Below are 16,996 nucleotides of genomic sequence, written 5' to 3'. Positions count from 1 at the left end.
TCCCTAAAATTAAAAACGAGTTTCTTTCTTTTCTCTTTTTGCAGCCATCGACTGCTTGTTTTTCTTTATGCAAGCATCGATTACAGATTCTCCAAAGACGTTATCGTTGACACACCGCCACTGCCTCCCTTACACACCGTCGCCTTTGCCACACAGTACACCGCTGGCGCCGCCTACTTTACACACAATTGCTGATGTCGGAAACCATCATTAAAATAAAGTATTTTCTTGGTAATCTAATGTTCTCGTTTAATGTTCTTGTTGAAATCGGTTTCATTTGTTGATTTTCGATTTTTTTGACAATTTGATTTTTATTTTTATTTTTTATGTTCTTACTGATTTGGTTAAATTATTGCTGAAATTAGGTAATTCTTGCTAAAATTGATATATAATCTTGCTGAAATGCTTAAAATCTTGTTAATGTTGATATATATATATATATATATATATATATATATATATATATATATATATATATATATATATATAATCTTGCTAAAATGCTTAAAATTGGGTAAATTCAATTAAAAATGCTTAAAATCTTACTAGAAATACTTAAAACTATGTTGAAGAAGCATAGAGGGTAAAATAATTTATTTTTATGATTCAGCATAAGTATTTAGATATTTAAACAAACTACATGTTTTTATGATTTGATTGTTTTATTCAGATATTATAATGAGAGAATCCTACCAAACAAGCAAAAGTTATTAATTTTAATAAAAAAATAAAACCTAATTTTTTTATTTTTATTTTTTTGAAAAAGCAACCATATTTTCCACGAGAAAGATCTGATAATGACGATCGACGATCCAGCCTACTATACTTAACCAACACATCACTCAATCTTTCACGCCGCCTACATCTGCAGCTGCACCGGCGACCGGAAAATGTTAGAACAGCAACATGATCGATCGGGGTGATATGTATCAGGGAAAATGTCGATTACCATTTGGGTTTAATTTAGCCCAATAGTCATTTCAAAATCAAACCCTCATGGAGGGCGTTGATGCTAACGATAAGTATGCTAAAGAATTAGAAGTAGGTGTTAGAGTTGTACAGCTTGCTTGTTGTCTATGCCAGAAGGTGCAAAAGGGTTCGATTGGTCCGACCCCTGATCAGGTCTTTTCCAAAGACGACGATTCACCTGTTACTGTCGCCGGTATGTCAATCTCTTTTCTGTTCTAATAAAAAAATTAGGGTTTATTGTTCCTTTTCATGTCCTTACAATTGCCCCATTTTTGCTTTTATATACGTTAACATAGATACATTCCCACAACAACCAGCTTTACAAATTCAGTTGTGAATCTTCTTGATACCATTACTTTAAGATCCAATTTCAGATTGAACTTGAGGAAATCGATTGTGCTATAACCCTACAACTGATTTTACCAATTCCAAAATTGCTCAAACGTTTAAATTCTTTCTAAATTGTAAACGAGACCCTTTTCATTAACAATGCATCTGTTTACAAACAGATTGGAGTGTACAAGCAATGATAAGTTGGATTCTCTCAGAATCATTCGGCAAACAAAATGTCTCAATTGTAGCTGAAGAAGACACACAAGCACTATCCGATTCAAACAGCACCAGTTTACTAGCCTCTGTGGTTGCAACCGTGAACGAAAGTTTAGCCATGGCACCCAGGTTCGGTCTCAAGGGTCCAACCACATCCTGGGGCCCACACAAGTTCTTGAAGCCATTAACCATTGCAATTCAACAGGTGGACCAATAGGAAAACATTGGGTCCTTGATCCTGTTGATGGAACATTAGGGTTTGTTCGTGGTGACCAGTATGCAGTGGCTCTTGCTTTGATTGAAAACGGGCAGGTTGTGGTCGGTGTTCTTGGCTGCCCAAATTATTCGAGTAAAAAAAAACTCGTGAACAATTCAAGTGTTTCAAAAGAAGGTTGTGTAATGTATGCAAGAAAAGGTAGTGGTGAAGCTTGGATGCAGCCATTGGCGTGTGAAGGTGGGACCCACGTGGTGTGGCCCAATTCGGCTACCCGAATTAGGGTTTCTTCCATTGATGATCCTTCAATGGCTACGTTTGTGAACCTGTTGAAAAAGCTAATTCTAATCATTCTTATAGTGCTGGAATTGCTTACACTTTAGGGCTTCGGTGAGTTAGAGTTGAAATCAATCAGAATGATCATTTTTTGTTTTTTTTTTTTTTGTTTTATAATTTATATAAAATCTTGTTTTATAATGGCAGAAAGCAACCGTTGCGTGTTTATAGCATGGTGAAGTATGCAGCAATAGCGCGTGGGGATGCGGAGATATATATGAAGTTTGCAAAAGCTGGATATAAAGAGAAGATATGGGATCATGCTGCGGGGGTGGTGATAGTGGAAGAAGCTGGCGGTGTTGTGACGGATGCTGGTGGTCGGCCGCTGGATTTTTCAAGAGGGGTGTATCTTGAAGGGGTTGATCGGGGTATTGTTACTTGTTCAGGGGCGAATTTGCATGACAAAATTATTGGGGCTGTTTATGCAAGTTGGGAGTCTTCTCATTTATAAATTTCTAAAATATTACAAGATGTATTATCTTTTTTTTCAAGATTTTTCACTATTTAGGCTTATATTTGTATTTTCTTTGATTGTTTTTGGTTTATGACAAATTGCGGGGAATGGCGACATACTTTACTCTTTTTACCCATATATACAAAAGACTCGATTTTTTTTTATCAGTAATATCAACGAGCTTTCGTTTCTATACAAATAATAGCAATTTGGTTTGTTTTTTTAATCAATAATAGCAACATAGAAAATGCTGACGAAGACAATACCATCTTTCTGTTCTCAAATTTATATTAACAAAATTGTAGAAATAGAGAATCAAATGGTTAGTATAAAAATATTGGGAATTAGATAGGTATTGTTAAAAAAAAAAAAAAGTCTTCCACTGTGGTTACTTTATCTTAATTTAGCTTTATTAAGAAAAAAAAACTTCCCACGGCTCTTGAAAAAACTTTATTGTAGGTATGATTAAATTTGTCCCAGACAAGTTTTTCAAACAAAGGAAAAGGCAAACTTAATGAGTTCTTTAAAAAACTTTATGGCATCCACAAATTCACAGTGCACTCCTGTTATTATATTTTTTGAAATTTGAACTCAAAAAAATAAATAATAAAAACATTAAAATATCAAAATCGTTTGTGTGTGTGTATATATATATATATATATATATATATATATATATATATATATATATATATATATATATATATATATATATAGAGAGAGAGAGAGAGAGAGAGAGAGAGAGAGAGAGAGAGAGAGAGAGAAAGAGCTAGGTTCATTTGTTTAAAGTATTTTATTGTATTATTGTATGCATAAATATGGGCCAATCAAAATTTAAAATATAAATAAATAATTAAATAAATAAATAAGGGTAATTAGGTAATTATATAAACAACTTCCCCAAATACTTTCCTATAATTATGTTAGTTGATTTTAACCCAATTTATCCCCTTTTAATTACCACCACGATCCAAAGTTTTGATTTTAACCTAAACCCCCCTGTAGGAACTGGTTGATCCATCAGGAGGAGGATCGCCGGCTTTGGGGCTCGATGAGGCCGAAGCATCGAAGACATGAAAAAGCAGTGATGTGGTCTCCTGGGTTCGACGTGTTGAAGGGAAGAACGGGATGGGGTAGGGCAGCAGCATCGTCGCGGTAGGAAAGAGGTCGAGGGATAATAGGGGGTTGTCGCCGACTAGTTTTGCTTCGGGGAAACACCCACTGCAGTAGGTTTTGCTCTCGGTGGTTGAAAGGTGCGTGGACGGGGGCTGCTACGGCAGCTCCCCTGTTCTTTTTCTCTCCTTTTTTTCTTGATCTAACAATAGCTCCATTGAAATATCAGTGAAACAGATGAGCATGGGGCTTGCTTTAGCAGCCTCATTTTTTTTTTTTTTTTTGGGGGTGGGGGGGGGGGGGGGGGGGGGAGGGGGATAGGAATCAATGTAGGATAAAGATGGATGTTTGGATTTGTATTTGACAGAAATTGATAGAGAGGAACAGAAGAACAATGAAAATTCCTTTTTCTTTGTTTGTTTCGACACAAACTGATGAATGAATGGATATTTGGTGTTGATGTTTTACAGTGAATTAATGGGTGTTTCTTGATCATCCATATCTTACAAAAAGTTTTTATCCTTGTATATATTATTTTAGAATGAAGTGTTGATTTTATTTGAATTTAATCTTTTATTGAGTGTTCAGGAGGTAGAATGGCTGCAATGGAATGACCAATAGGAGAAATAAAATTTGAGTGTGATTTTGGTCATAGTGAAACTTGGAATAATTCTATGCTCTAGCTATTATATTTTACTTGATTACCTGCTACATTTTTTTTTTATTGTTTGAACAGAAATCATTGGGAGGAATTGGTGTTTGATTTTGATTTTTGACAAGAAAATATAGAGGGAAGAGGGGACATCGAATAAGTTATTGTACGAGATGAAGATGAACAATGACCACCAATCTTCCAAAAATAATGGATTATTATAGTAGAATAATAGTATATTCTGGTAGAATGATTTATATATTTATATTTCTTTGTTATTAATAAGTGTAACATTCTCATAGAATAGTATATAAATTTTTTTTTCTTTTCTAAGAATGTAATGAAATTTTTTTAACTTGTATCCAAAATTTTGTTATTCTTCAAGAAGTTCATTAAATCAACATATATATATATATATATATATATATATATATATTATATCAGAATGTCGTATTATTGTATGGTTCAATAATGTTTGTTATTTTTCTATATATTGATAAATATATTCCGTTAGAATTTCCGAATTAGGAGAATTATCATATATACAATCAGATTTTTAAAATTAATAGAATCTATTTTCCCTTAAAATATGCAATTTTCCTTAAAATATGCAAATTTACTTATTAAATATATATTAACTGACTAAAATACCCTTCTAGTTAAATTAGATGGTATTTTTCAATTATATTTAATTCAATAATATGTAATAACCACTTTCTTAAAATAAGTAAAATGATTGGCCCACAATCATTCATACAATAACACAATAATTAGTTAAAATAGAATAATCTAGGCATATATATATATATATATAATATATATATATATATATATATATATATATATATATATATATATATATATATATATATAGGGAAGAGTTATATGGAAAATGAATGATTAGGGCAACACATATTTGAACCAATAAAAACATGACAACACATCACTTTCACAATAACTTCCACAATACATTACTTGTGAAGAAAGAAATGGACACGTGTCATTTGATTATTGGTTCCGGTAGATGTTGCCCTAGTTATTTGTTTTCCATAGAACTCATTCCTATATATATATATATATATATATATATATATATATATATATATATATATATATATATATATATATATATATATATATATATATATATATGTTTGACAAATTAGCTAAAAAAAAGTTAGGCGTTAATTGAAAGTTAGCTTTTAATTGAAATGCTAGTTGCTAGCTAAGGCTGGAGGGAGTGATACCACATGTCCTCATGAAACTGCAGTGCCACATAGCGTTACCTTACTTTTTACCACAAAAGTGTGGTTTCATACCACACCCAAGGAGTGGTATCACACTTAGGTTATTTTAATAAACAAAAGGAACCAATCACAAAGTGGTAAGAAAATAGGACCAATCACATTGCTCGAAGGAGTGCACCCTTACTCCCTTAGAGTGTCGTAGTGCAGTCTCCGCCGCACCTTTACCGCACTCAGAGGGTGGTGTTTCGTCCTATGTGGCACTCGACTGTGACCACTACCGCAACCCACTCCCTCCTGTCTAGTAACAAAATAACATTTGATAAAAACCAACTTATAAGTTAGCTAAAAGACATAAAAAAAATATAAAATGACATAAAAATACATTTAGAATAATATGTTTTTTATAATTAATTAAAGATACATTTGGAAAATTTTTAAAAATTCCTAAAAAACTATTTTAAATAGTTATTTTTTTTTCTTTTATTTTAACTAGCTTGTAAGTTAATTTTTGGATTGCCATACATAGCAACTTAAAAAAACTGAAAATAAATCAGTTTATCAGATAATTGTGACACGTCAAACATAACCTAAGTCTAATATATACCATTTTGATTACTTTTATATAAGTAAATATATTTATACTTAAATTTATAAACATTTATAATTTTCTTATTATTAAAAAATATATATTATTAATAAATCTATAAATCTATAATTATTTATTTCTAGTTATTACCAAATATTTGATTTTATAATATTTATAAATTTCTAAACGCTATCAAAATTTTAAGTTTTTCATATTACCTTTTTATAAAGTTATAAACTATACTATTTATACGTTTTACATTTTTACTTGTTTAACTTATATCTACAGAGATACATAGTTTTATTTTGCAGCTTTAGATATTTTAATACATGTTTTTAAAATCTATATAAGTAGTAATTAATAAATTAAAATTTTCGAAAAAATAATATGTTTGAAATAACTCCCAAACCCAAATATTATATCTAGTAAGCTTAAAAAATAGTATTGGTTTAAGTCAAACTCAGTTTAAAAGTCATTCCGAATAGGGAAAGTCAAATTTTGAAGACTAAAAGAAGTCAAAGTGGGTTCACAAAAATGCAATAAACGACGGAATACGGACACTTTATACACGCTAAAATTGGCATTTCAGAGAAAAGAGGACTTTTTATTTGAAATTTTTGAAAAATGTATAGGGGGTGTAAATGATAATTTCCAATAAGTGAAAGGGTTGAAAATGCTAATTTGATAAATCCTTTTAATTCGAATCAAGTGCCCATTTTGACCAGACTTTAACACCTTAATTTGCGGAGGGAACCTGCCGACGGTTATACTGATTGTACTCTCAATTTGTCGAACGACACCTAAGGCTAAAATCATTTTAAAAGATTTGATAAAAATTAGAAAAATATCAACATCATATATTTTTTTTAAAAGATATTAGTATATAAACTAGAAAAAAGCTGGATGCAAGAATTAAATGGTATTTTTTTAACTAATTAGATCAAAAACCATTGAAGTTGCTACAACAGGATTTAGGCCATGAAAAAGATGTAACTGTAACTGAATCAAATAGAAAACGATGTAACCATAACTTAATCAAATTGAAAACTCAACTGAATGGACCCTCCTTGAAAACTCTATCGTTCCAAATTGTCCATATTTTGTGTCGAAACTTTAAACCCAATGGAATCTAACCATCCAACTAGAGAAGAACATATCACCACCAAAGTTATATCGTATCCAGTGGCGAATCTAGATAAAAAATAACACAAATCTACTCTATAATTAATAATAACGATCCATGTGAGTTTTGGCAAAGTGGTTGCTTACACCAGTTGCAGCCGAAGTTTACTATTAGTGTTGTTTTCTTAATATTTACAATTACATATAGATAGGGGTTTGCTTGTTTTTCTTAAATCAAAAATAAATAAGTAGTCTAAGACCATGCGGTATGGGCCAACAACGAGAAGCAACCGGATGATGTGGCACATGAAAACGACGTCGTGACGGGGGAACACCCCCCCCCCCCCCCCCCCCCCCCTTCTCGTTTCTTCTCGTCATGACACTTCTCGTACTCGTCACAACATATTGAAACGATAATCAGAACCAATCAAAATCATTTTTCTTCATTTTCTCTCTTTCTCTCTCTACCTTTTTCTACCTCTTAACAAGTTATGACATTAGAACACCACCCCCTCTTTTTGTTGCTTCTTGTCATAACACCACTTCATGTTGCCCAAACCATATGCTCTAAGGGGATGAAAAGTAAAAGATATTAAAAAAATGAAAAAGAAAAGCATAACAATCAGCCTTAAATAAAAGTAAAAATACCATACCAAAATTAGAAATCTTGAAAGAGAATGTCGACAGTATAACCAAGTGGGGACATCATTTTCGGTTTAATAAAAAATGAGATTGGACCTATGATTTAGGGAAAATGACTTAGGAGGGTAACTACCTCTTATCCGTGTTTACATATTGGCAATTTTTTTTTTGTACATAATAAAGCAACTAACTTGTTTTAACTGTTTAAATTACACCAATATTACCGGCTAATACCTGTTTTAACCGGTTACTCAAAGGGAAAATGATTTAGTAGGGTAACTACCTCTTATCCGTGTTCACATATTGGCAACTTCTTATTTTTTGTACATAAGAAATCAACTAACTTGTTTTAACTGTGTAACATCTCAAAAATATGACCAAAAATTTCGTTTTTAATTTAATACTAAAGCCATAATTGTCAAACCATTAATTTAATACTCGGCATCGGGCCCCACCCGACATCAGGCCCCGCCTGGCATGGCCCCGCTCGATACACAAATTTGTCTCTCTTAGGCCCCGCCTGCTAAACACATACAATCATATAACATGCTAACACATAAATAAAATACTCTACTGTATCTCTGTCCTAAGAAACATACTCTGCTAATAATGAGATAGGGAACATCGTCCGTACTCAGCTAGTGATGAGATACGGGACCTCGCCCACACTCACCTCTCTACTAGGGATGAGCATCGGAACCGGGTACCCGCTTTTGGAACCGGAACTGCCTTAAGCGATTCCAGTTCCGGTTCCTAAAGTTATGGAACCGCCTTAAGCGGTTCCGGTTCTGGTTCTCGTTTTTTCGGAACAGCTACCCGCTGGGTACCAGCCGGAACCGATTAATATATATATATATATATATATATATATATATATATATATATATATATATATATATATATTATTTCATATAAATATGTGTGTTACTTAGACCGATTTAGAATATATATTAGTCCGGTTTTGTCCGTCTTTAGTCCGAATTGACTTGATTTGAATCGAACTAAATTGCGGTTTTATCAACAAAAGTTAACAAAATTAATGTAACCGGGTTACCCGCTACCATAACCAGAACCGCCAGTTCCGGGACTGGTTCCAAACATTTAAGAACTGCCTAGAGCGGTTCTGGTTCCGATTCTAACTTTCTAGGAACCGTCGGTTCCGGTTCTCGTCAAATGAGGCGGGTACCTGCCTATGTTCATCCCTACTCTCTACCAAGCACATACAAGTATCACACAGACAACAAGTATAATCTAACATGCAAACATTCCTCGAGCACCCGCCCGACATCGGACCTTGGTCTGGATAAACATACAAGCATACAATGCCTAGGGTTAACCCCCGGGTCTTCCTACTCATAGACTACATGGGCTGGCATTGTGGCCTTAGACACATTCACACAGTGAGGAGACTCACCTTGCACTGTTGAAGCCCTAGCTGGAACTAGCTGAGTACGAACGAAGTTCCGTATCTCATTATTAGCAGAGTATGTTTCTTAGGACAGAGATATAGTAGAGTATGTTTCTTTATGTATGACCTAAGAGAGACAGATCTGTATACCGAGCGGGGCTCGATGCCGGGCGGGGCCCGATGCCGAAGTATTAAATTAATGGTTTGACAATTATGGTTTTAGTATTAAATTAAAAACGAAATTTTTGGTCATATTTTTGGGATGTTACACAGTTAAAACAAGTTAGTTGCTTTCTTATGTACAAAAAATAAGAAGTTGACAATATGTGAACACGGATAAAAGGTAGTTACCCTCTTAAGTCATTTTCCCTTTGAGTTACCGGTTAAAACAGGTATTAGCCGGTAATATTTGTGTAATTTAAACAATTAAAACAAGTTAGTTGCTTTATTATGTACAAAAAGAAGAAGTTGCCAATATGTGAACACGGATAACAAATAGTTACCCTCCTAAGTCATTTTCCCTATGATTTATGATTTGTAAATTTCTTTGGTTAGAGTAAAAAAAAGTTTATTAACTAAAAATGTCTACATTTGATGATTTGTTCTGGTTTTGGTGTTTAAATCGTTAAGTTTACCAGGTTGACTGTAAAGTTTTTGAAAATGACGAATTTATCCCTAAGGATAATTTCTGCATGTTTTCTTTTTCATTTTATAGAACTATTGTACATTAATTTTTTTAATTTCTTTCTTACTGGATTATTATATATTAATACATATTAATTTTTATATATTATATTTATATATTAGTAAATATTATTTTATTATATTATTAATTTTTTAATTAATTTTTTAGTTTCTTTTTTATTGGATTAATTATTTTTCATTGGATTATTATATATTAATAAATAATAATTTTATTATATTATATTTATATCTTAATAAATATTATTATATTATATTATTAGTTTTTTTAATTAATTCTTATTTTAATTTCTTTTTTATTGGATTAATTCTTTTTATTGGATTATTATATATTAATAAATATTTTTTTAACATACAATATTTTATATTAATAAATAATACTTTATTATATTATTATTTTTCTATTACGTTAATTCTTTTTATTGGATTATTATTTTTAATTTATTATTTTATATATAATAAATATCATTTTTTTGGATTGATAATTTATAATGTATAATATATATATTTTTAATTTTATTGGTTCCACCACTAAGTTCTCAGAATATGCAAAAGTGTCACGTCCCATCGTTGAAAACTAGCAGGACAACCGCCAATCACCTTCGTCGATTGTTCGACGAAAACCACATCAACTTGTTAGGCTTAATGCCGACAATAGCCACCTACGACAACCTCATCACAATTCGTTGGTAACTCAGTATCCTCTATATCTGCCACTAAGCCGGCCATATTCTGCTACAACCATAGGAGGTTCGATCCAAATACTTTAGGTCAACTCCTCCATTAGTTTTCTTCTACCACTTTACGTCGTCACTTCATCTTGTTGGAAATCCCCGATCATCGCCTAGAGTCGGTCATTCTCGATGAAAATTACACCGGTCGACTACCCACACAATGGGCAACAAACCCTAGAAAACATATAGCCTCCAGCTGACCATTCATTACAGATACCACAATCGATGACGACAATGTTAGATTGAGGGTTTTTGATGGGTTTTAGCCATAAAAACTTTCCTATGTGCGCATGCAAAACCCTAATGCTTGGATCTAGGTTTCTCTAATTAAACATGCTTTGGATCCAAGACTTCTAATGACTAATTAGGTATAAGAACAATACAAAATCAGATCTAGAAGTTTACCTTTGAATCTCTTGTTTTGATCTTGTTGTCTTGGAGCTCTAGAGTCACAATTGTCACTCCTCTAATGGCTTACAAACACCAACTAGCAAGGAGGATGATTTGAGAGAGAGGAGAGGGATTAGAAATCGGCCAGGGGTTCTTTGCTTTAGCAGAGGTGCCGATTTCCCTTGTCTTAGGGGTCTATTTATACTTGTAAGGCTCCTAGGGTTTCACCCTTAAACCCTAGTTGGATAATCTTTCCTTAAAGCAATCCAAATCCTTTCCAAAGATAAGCCTTGGACGAATTTGAGGCTATCTCAAGCCGTAGAATTCGTCCATCCTCTATCCAAGAAGGATTTACAGCCCAAAGTGTAACTATCAAACAATTGACAGTTTATACCCTCTTATTTAATTAATCTCTTTAAGTCACCAAATTAATACTAATTAATTCATGACTTATATTAATCAAATAACAATATTATTATTCATATTATTCTCATAATATATCAATAATATTTATTCTCTCATAATAAATCATCCTGTCAAGTTGCTATGGTGAAGGCAACCCAAAAGGACCATGCACAATCGGGTCAAATACTTGCCTAATATAGTTGCAGCCTTAGACACTATTACAACAGTCTCCCACTTGGATAAGTCTAGTAACTATATGCACAAGTACAATTCGATATGCAATCGTAGCTCTCAAAGACGCTGTCAAACTCTGATCTAATCAATCTTGTCCTTTAGATAAGGGATCGTACAGTACTTTGTTAGATATTATGCTGACAATTCTATGGAATGATTAGTCTAGCATTTTGGTTTCTCGATCTCCGATTTATTTGACATAGAACTTAATCAAACACATCAATTCAGTTCTGACCGGGCCCGGCACATAAGTCAAATCAAATCATCGAGCGGCCGAGATATCGCTTTTACCTACTTAGGATAAAAGTTACAGATAAACTTCGACTTATATGCATTTACTTATTCATTAATCAACTATACACAACAATGCGTTTTATAACATCGAGTTACTGATGCGTTTTCGCATTATCAATGTACAACCAATTAACAAATAACAAACCATATATCTAGGTTTTAAGACTATATGATATTATCGTCTTGCGATCACCCTTTTATATATCATATTCCATAAGGTGATTCCAGCAAGCGCGGGTTTGTTCAAATGCTCAAAGCCAGTTCATAAGCAGTCATGAACGTCGTAGCAAACTTTTGCCATGTCTAATACCATTTAGACAATCTACGCACCAATTCACGACAATCTTCATTCATATCTACTTCCAACATATGAACGATTGTGGACAATTTGAATAATTCGATTATTCTTAATAAATTCAATTATTTTGGAAGTCAAAACATGCAAAATGAAACAATATTTAAACAATTAACATAAGACAGTAACTGTGACAACCCGAAATTTTCCATTCAAATCAAACCACATCAACCCAATGGAAGTAGAGCAGTTTCAGTGAAAATTCAGACTTATGGAATAAGTTTGGCAGTTTTAGGATTTTACACCTAAGGAGTTATTAGGAGAGTGGGTGCACTAGGATTTTGTGCAACACTATAATTCCATTACTCTAGGTCATTAGAATCCATTCCGAGAATAGAAATATTTTCTGCCAAAAATCTCAGGACTATAAATAGAATTCTGAACCAAATTGGTTCATTATTTGATTTCCATTTAGAGATAAGCCAAATACTCTCTCACGGATCTTCGGGTTTTCATCCCAGATTGTGAGTCTACTTCCCTAAATGTGTTTTAATACTTGTTATATGCTTTATAACATTGTTTACATGTCCAAAACACAAGATCCGGGAGTTTACCGCCCAAGAACGTTCTTGGGGAGTAAACTCCAAAATCAAGCCTAAAGGCCACCTAGTCCCATTTCCGTGTTAGGCATCTAACTAAGGACTTAGTGTATGATCATTAGAGGCTAGAAACAAATCAAAATCACTTAGTTTGAGGAGTTTACGGCCAAGGAACAACCTCTTGGGCCGTAAACTCCAAGTAAAGGGCACAAATGAGTGCCTAGTGTTCCTTTATCCTTAGAACAAGAACCTAGAAGCCTTAAACAAGTGTTTTAGACCAACAAAACAATTAGAAACCCACTTTGGAAGGGAGTTTACGGCCAAGATGCTCCTTAGGCCGTAAACTCCAAGATTTAGTGCCAAAAACCACTTCAAACTCTTCCTAAGGCTTAGTCTTCATTTTTGGCAAGTACCTTAATGTGTTTAGGACCTAGATAACACATGAAAAGCATAAGTGTTGAAGAGTTTACGGCCAAGAGTATTTCTTGGGCCGTAAACTCCTTTAATGGGGTCAAAGAGCACCCTAGACACTTCCTTAGGCCAAGAGACTTTTAGGGCAAGTACCTAGATGAGATATGGACTAGTTAAAATTCTTAGAACCTCATGTGTGAGGGAGTTTACGGCCCAAAGAGTTCTATGGCCGTAAACTCCATCAAATGGTTCCATTTAATGCCATAAACCTCTCTTAATCCAAGTATTGAAGCCTAGACTTGTTCCAAGAAATGTTAGAGACTTGAAAGGACAATAAGAACCCTCCCAAGGGAGTTTACGGCCATAAACTCCAAGGGAAAAGGGTCTTTGGGCCGTAAACTCCCCTTAGGAGTCAATATGGTACCTTAAACTCTTGTTTAGCCTTGAAACAATTCCCCTCTAGGGTTGTAGTACTTCTATGCACCATTTCATGACTTGGTTGAGAGTTTACGGCCAGGAGCTTACTCCCCTGGGCCGTAAACTCCAATGAATATGGTCTTTTGACCTTAAACTTCCATTAGGGGCATTGCACTTCTTTGTTGCAACCCATTAGCCTCCTAGCACTTGACCAAAAGTGTTGTCCTCGCGCTTAAATGTTATACTTGTATAGTTAGTGATTAAATCTCTAATTATTTATATACATATGTCTTCATATGTAATTAGGATCATTGTGTGTGTCTAAGTCATCACTTGACACCAAGCACTTGTCCGATCCTTCCGTACGATAACAGCCCGTTCAATTCCAGTCACATACTGCAGGTGAGTTCATACCCCTTAACTAATGTTTTAAACTATTTTAAATGTTTTATGGGGGGGATACAAGTAGAATCATGCTACTTTTTATGTCAATCACATGTGATTAGTAAGTAGGATTATATTACTTATTTCATCAATCACATGTGATTAATATACAACATTCAAAAGATTTGGCTACTCATTAGCCGTTTTACCAAACAGTTTCCTTCAAATGATTTTTATAAACATTTTATATGTTTTCAAACTACTTATTACACTGTACTTCTTACTCTGTTTATCATATTTCAAACTTATTTACAACTGTGTTTCAAACGATGTTTTCCTTATACTCAAAACTGTTTTATCATACTTATGCCTTTAAATTGTTTTATAGATTGACATCAAGTCGATCTTTTCTTAAAAATAATACTTATATTTCAAATGTCTTACAAAATTTATTTATGCTTTTATATTATAAATTGCATGCCTTTATATGTATAGTTACATAATAAATGTTTAAAAGACTTAGGAAGACTATCCACCCTATTTCCTTTTCGCGCCTTGAGATGTGGTCTGGTGGGACATTGGGTATTCGTCCGAAAGTCGTTTAAAGATTTGTTATATATCATGTGTACATATATAGTCATACAAGGTCCTTCCAATTCATCCTATGCCCTTGGGTAGCAAGGGTATACATCCACGTCCATACGTACTACTTAGATTACTAGTAAGCTACCATATGGGTAGTTCAGGAAGATACTAGAACCATTACTAGAACGCGATATCATACAATGAGTCAGTTCATTCACGAGTCAATACTTTTTAGAACATTATTGTACATTACATATACATCTATACTAGGACGAGGACATATACAATTATACTAGAACGCTTACATTACTATACTTGCTAGATAGAGAGAACACACATTACAGCTAGCACACATAGAACATTACAGCTCATTACATTGCTATACTTGGTAGAACAGTCCATTACATTATAGCTAGAACAGTACATTACATTTACATATACGAGAATATGTCGATTACTGTGATTTAAATCGGAGCATGACTTAAAACCTCATGACTTGAGTTGCGGCCAGAGTCTCTTGAAGGGGGAGCGTTGAGTTTGCGCATAGATCTATGCTGGATTGACAATCCTACACCTTGCTGCTAGCTACAGCCGGACCTGCAGGTCTGCGGGTGCCAAACGTCATTTCTTTATTACGACCATTCATTATGTCGTTGTTACTAGTCGATAGTATGGCGCAATTTATCACGTAATGCCTTTGCCCAAAATCCGGCCTGAGGTAGTTAGTACGGTAGTAGTCCTATTAGAGCTACGTTTAGTACTACGTTAATTTTTCCAGTACATATTTTAGTGATAACCACACTTAAACACAATTGTACAAACTATATTTTTGGATAATGATAGTTATACTTTGGAAAAATACTTACTCTTACAAGAGACATACACACACAGAACAGTTAAGTCTTGGTAGAAGACTCCTTTTGTTACAAATAGGAATCATAGGGATTTCTAGGGATTTTCAAACATTTACAAGTTGAGCTACAAACATTTTCATACTTATACGAGCTTTCTTTCAAAGCAATGTCAAGTCTTAAAAATTATAAGTTTTTACAAATTAAGACACATTAATACTTATGATCTCACCAGCTTTATAGCTGATACTCACTTTCAAAATTACTTGTATCCTCAGGTCATCATAGATAGGTACCGATGCAAGGAGAAAGGAAGATGGAGCTTATTCAAGACTTATCTTTCATTTTGATTTATGCTTTAGTGTTTATCAAAATTTGACAGAATACAATTGTATAATAATTATTTTATTAATGCAATGGATGATGTTGTTGCTTGTTTACTACTTTACATTGTTGTTGATATTATACATGACGTCCTCCGCCCCAGAACGTTTCCGTCGTTCTTGGTTTTGGGGTGTGACAGATTGGTATCAGAGCATTGTTTATAGTGAATTAAGTATATCAACCCATAAAAGATATACTAACTATAAATACATAAGGGATTAAAAATACTCTGACCAAGAGTTTATACTTTAAATAGTAAAATATTTAATAAAGCATATGTGCTGCATTCATACTAAAATCAATGTCATTAGGACAGTACAAAAGAATTACGATTGTTGGGCAACACAAGTGGGCTTAGAGACATATGGTCAAAACTGGGAAGATATAGCCTGATCACCTATATTATCCGAGGGTTGACTAGCATGTGCCTAAGTTTAAGTGTGTGGTTGCAACAATGCTAAAATCTTACCAACCCTACCACAATGAGAACAGTAGAACATAACATTAAAAATTTAAAATACTATAGGTGTATTTTGGTGTTACTATAAGTACTTTATACTTGAGAATTAAAACGGGATCTTCATTACTAAGTTGATAGTTGCTAAGTGGATACACTGAGGCTACATGTAATTAGGATGTTATAGACTCAGAATCTGTGATAATTTTGCCTTACCCCTATTCTGTGTGAATAAGGAGTTAAGGTCACTTATTCAACGGTCTATCCCGTTTAGATTACACATAGCTGGTATGCACTTCACAAATAGCGATGTAACTAATGAAGGTTTTCTAAATAATTATCTAGATAGTTCGTCTAATAATTATCTTCTTACCCTAAATTCTCGCATAGAAATCATAGTTGGACTTCATCCCCTTAACAACCAGTATCTTCCGAACGAAGTTATAGCTGGTTGGTTTGGAGAAGAACCAGAGAATGATCATCCTATCCCCTTGGATGATCACCGTGGTGAAGACTTTTCGTATGATACTAGCCCCGAACCAGAGGTTGAGAACCTACCCCG

General features: G+C 33.6%; 1 protein-coding gene across 1 annotated transcript; it reads left to right on the top strand.

Moving 5' to 3' along the window:
• The first annotated feature begins 774 nt into the window (after window positions 1-774).
• On the top strand, window positions 775-2,638 carry LOC111904864 (PAP-specific phosphatase HAL2-like). The gene is given in 5 exon segments (XM_023900572.3): window positions 775-1,162; window positions 1,479-1,670; window positions 1,673-2,047; window positions 2,050-2,122; window positions 2,216-2,638. Coding segments are annotated over 5 exon segments (1,110 nt in total). The 5' UTR covers window positions 775-996; the 3' UTR covers window positions 2,520-2,638.
• The last annotated feature ends 14,358 nt before the right edge of the window (window positions 2,639-16,996 follow it).

The sequence above is a fragment of the Lactuca sativa genome, chromosome 7, assembly GCF_002870075.4.
Source record: "Lactuca sativa cultivar Salinas chromosome 7, Lsat_Salinas_v11, whole genome shotgun sequence".
Classification (NCBI taxonomy): Eukaryota; Viridiplantae; Streptophyta; class Magnoliopsida; order Asterales; family Asteraceae; genus Lactuca; species Lactuca sativa.
The sequence above is the reverse complement of the archived record's forward strand: the minus strand, read 5'-3'. Positions and strand labels throughout refer to the sequence as shown.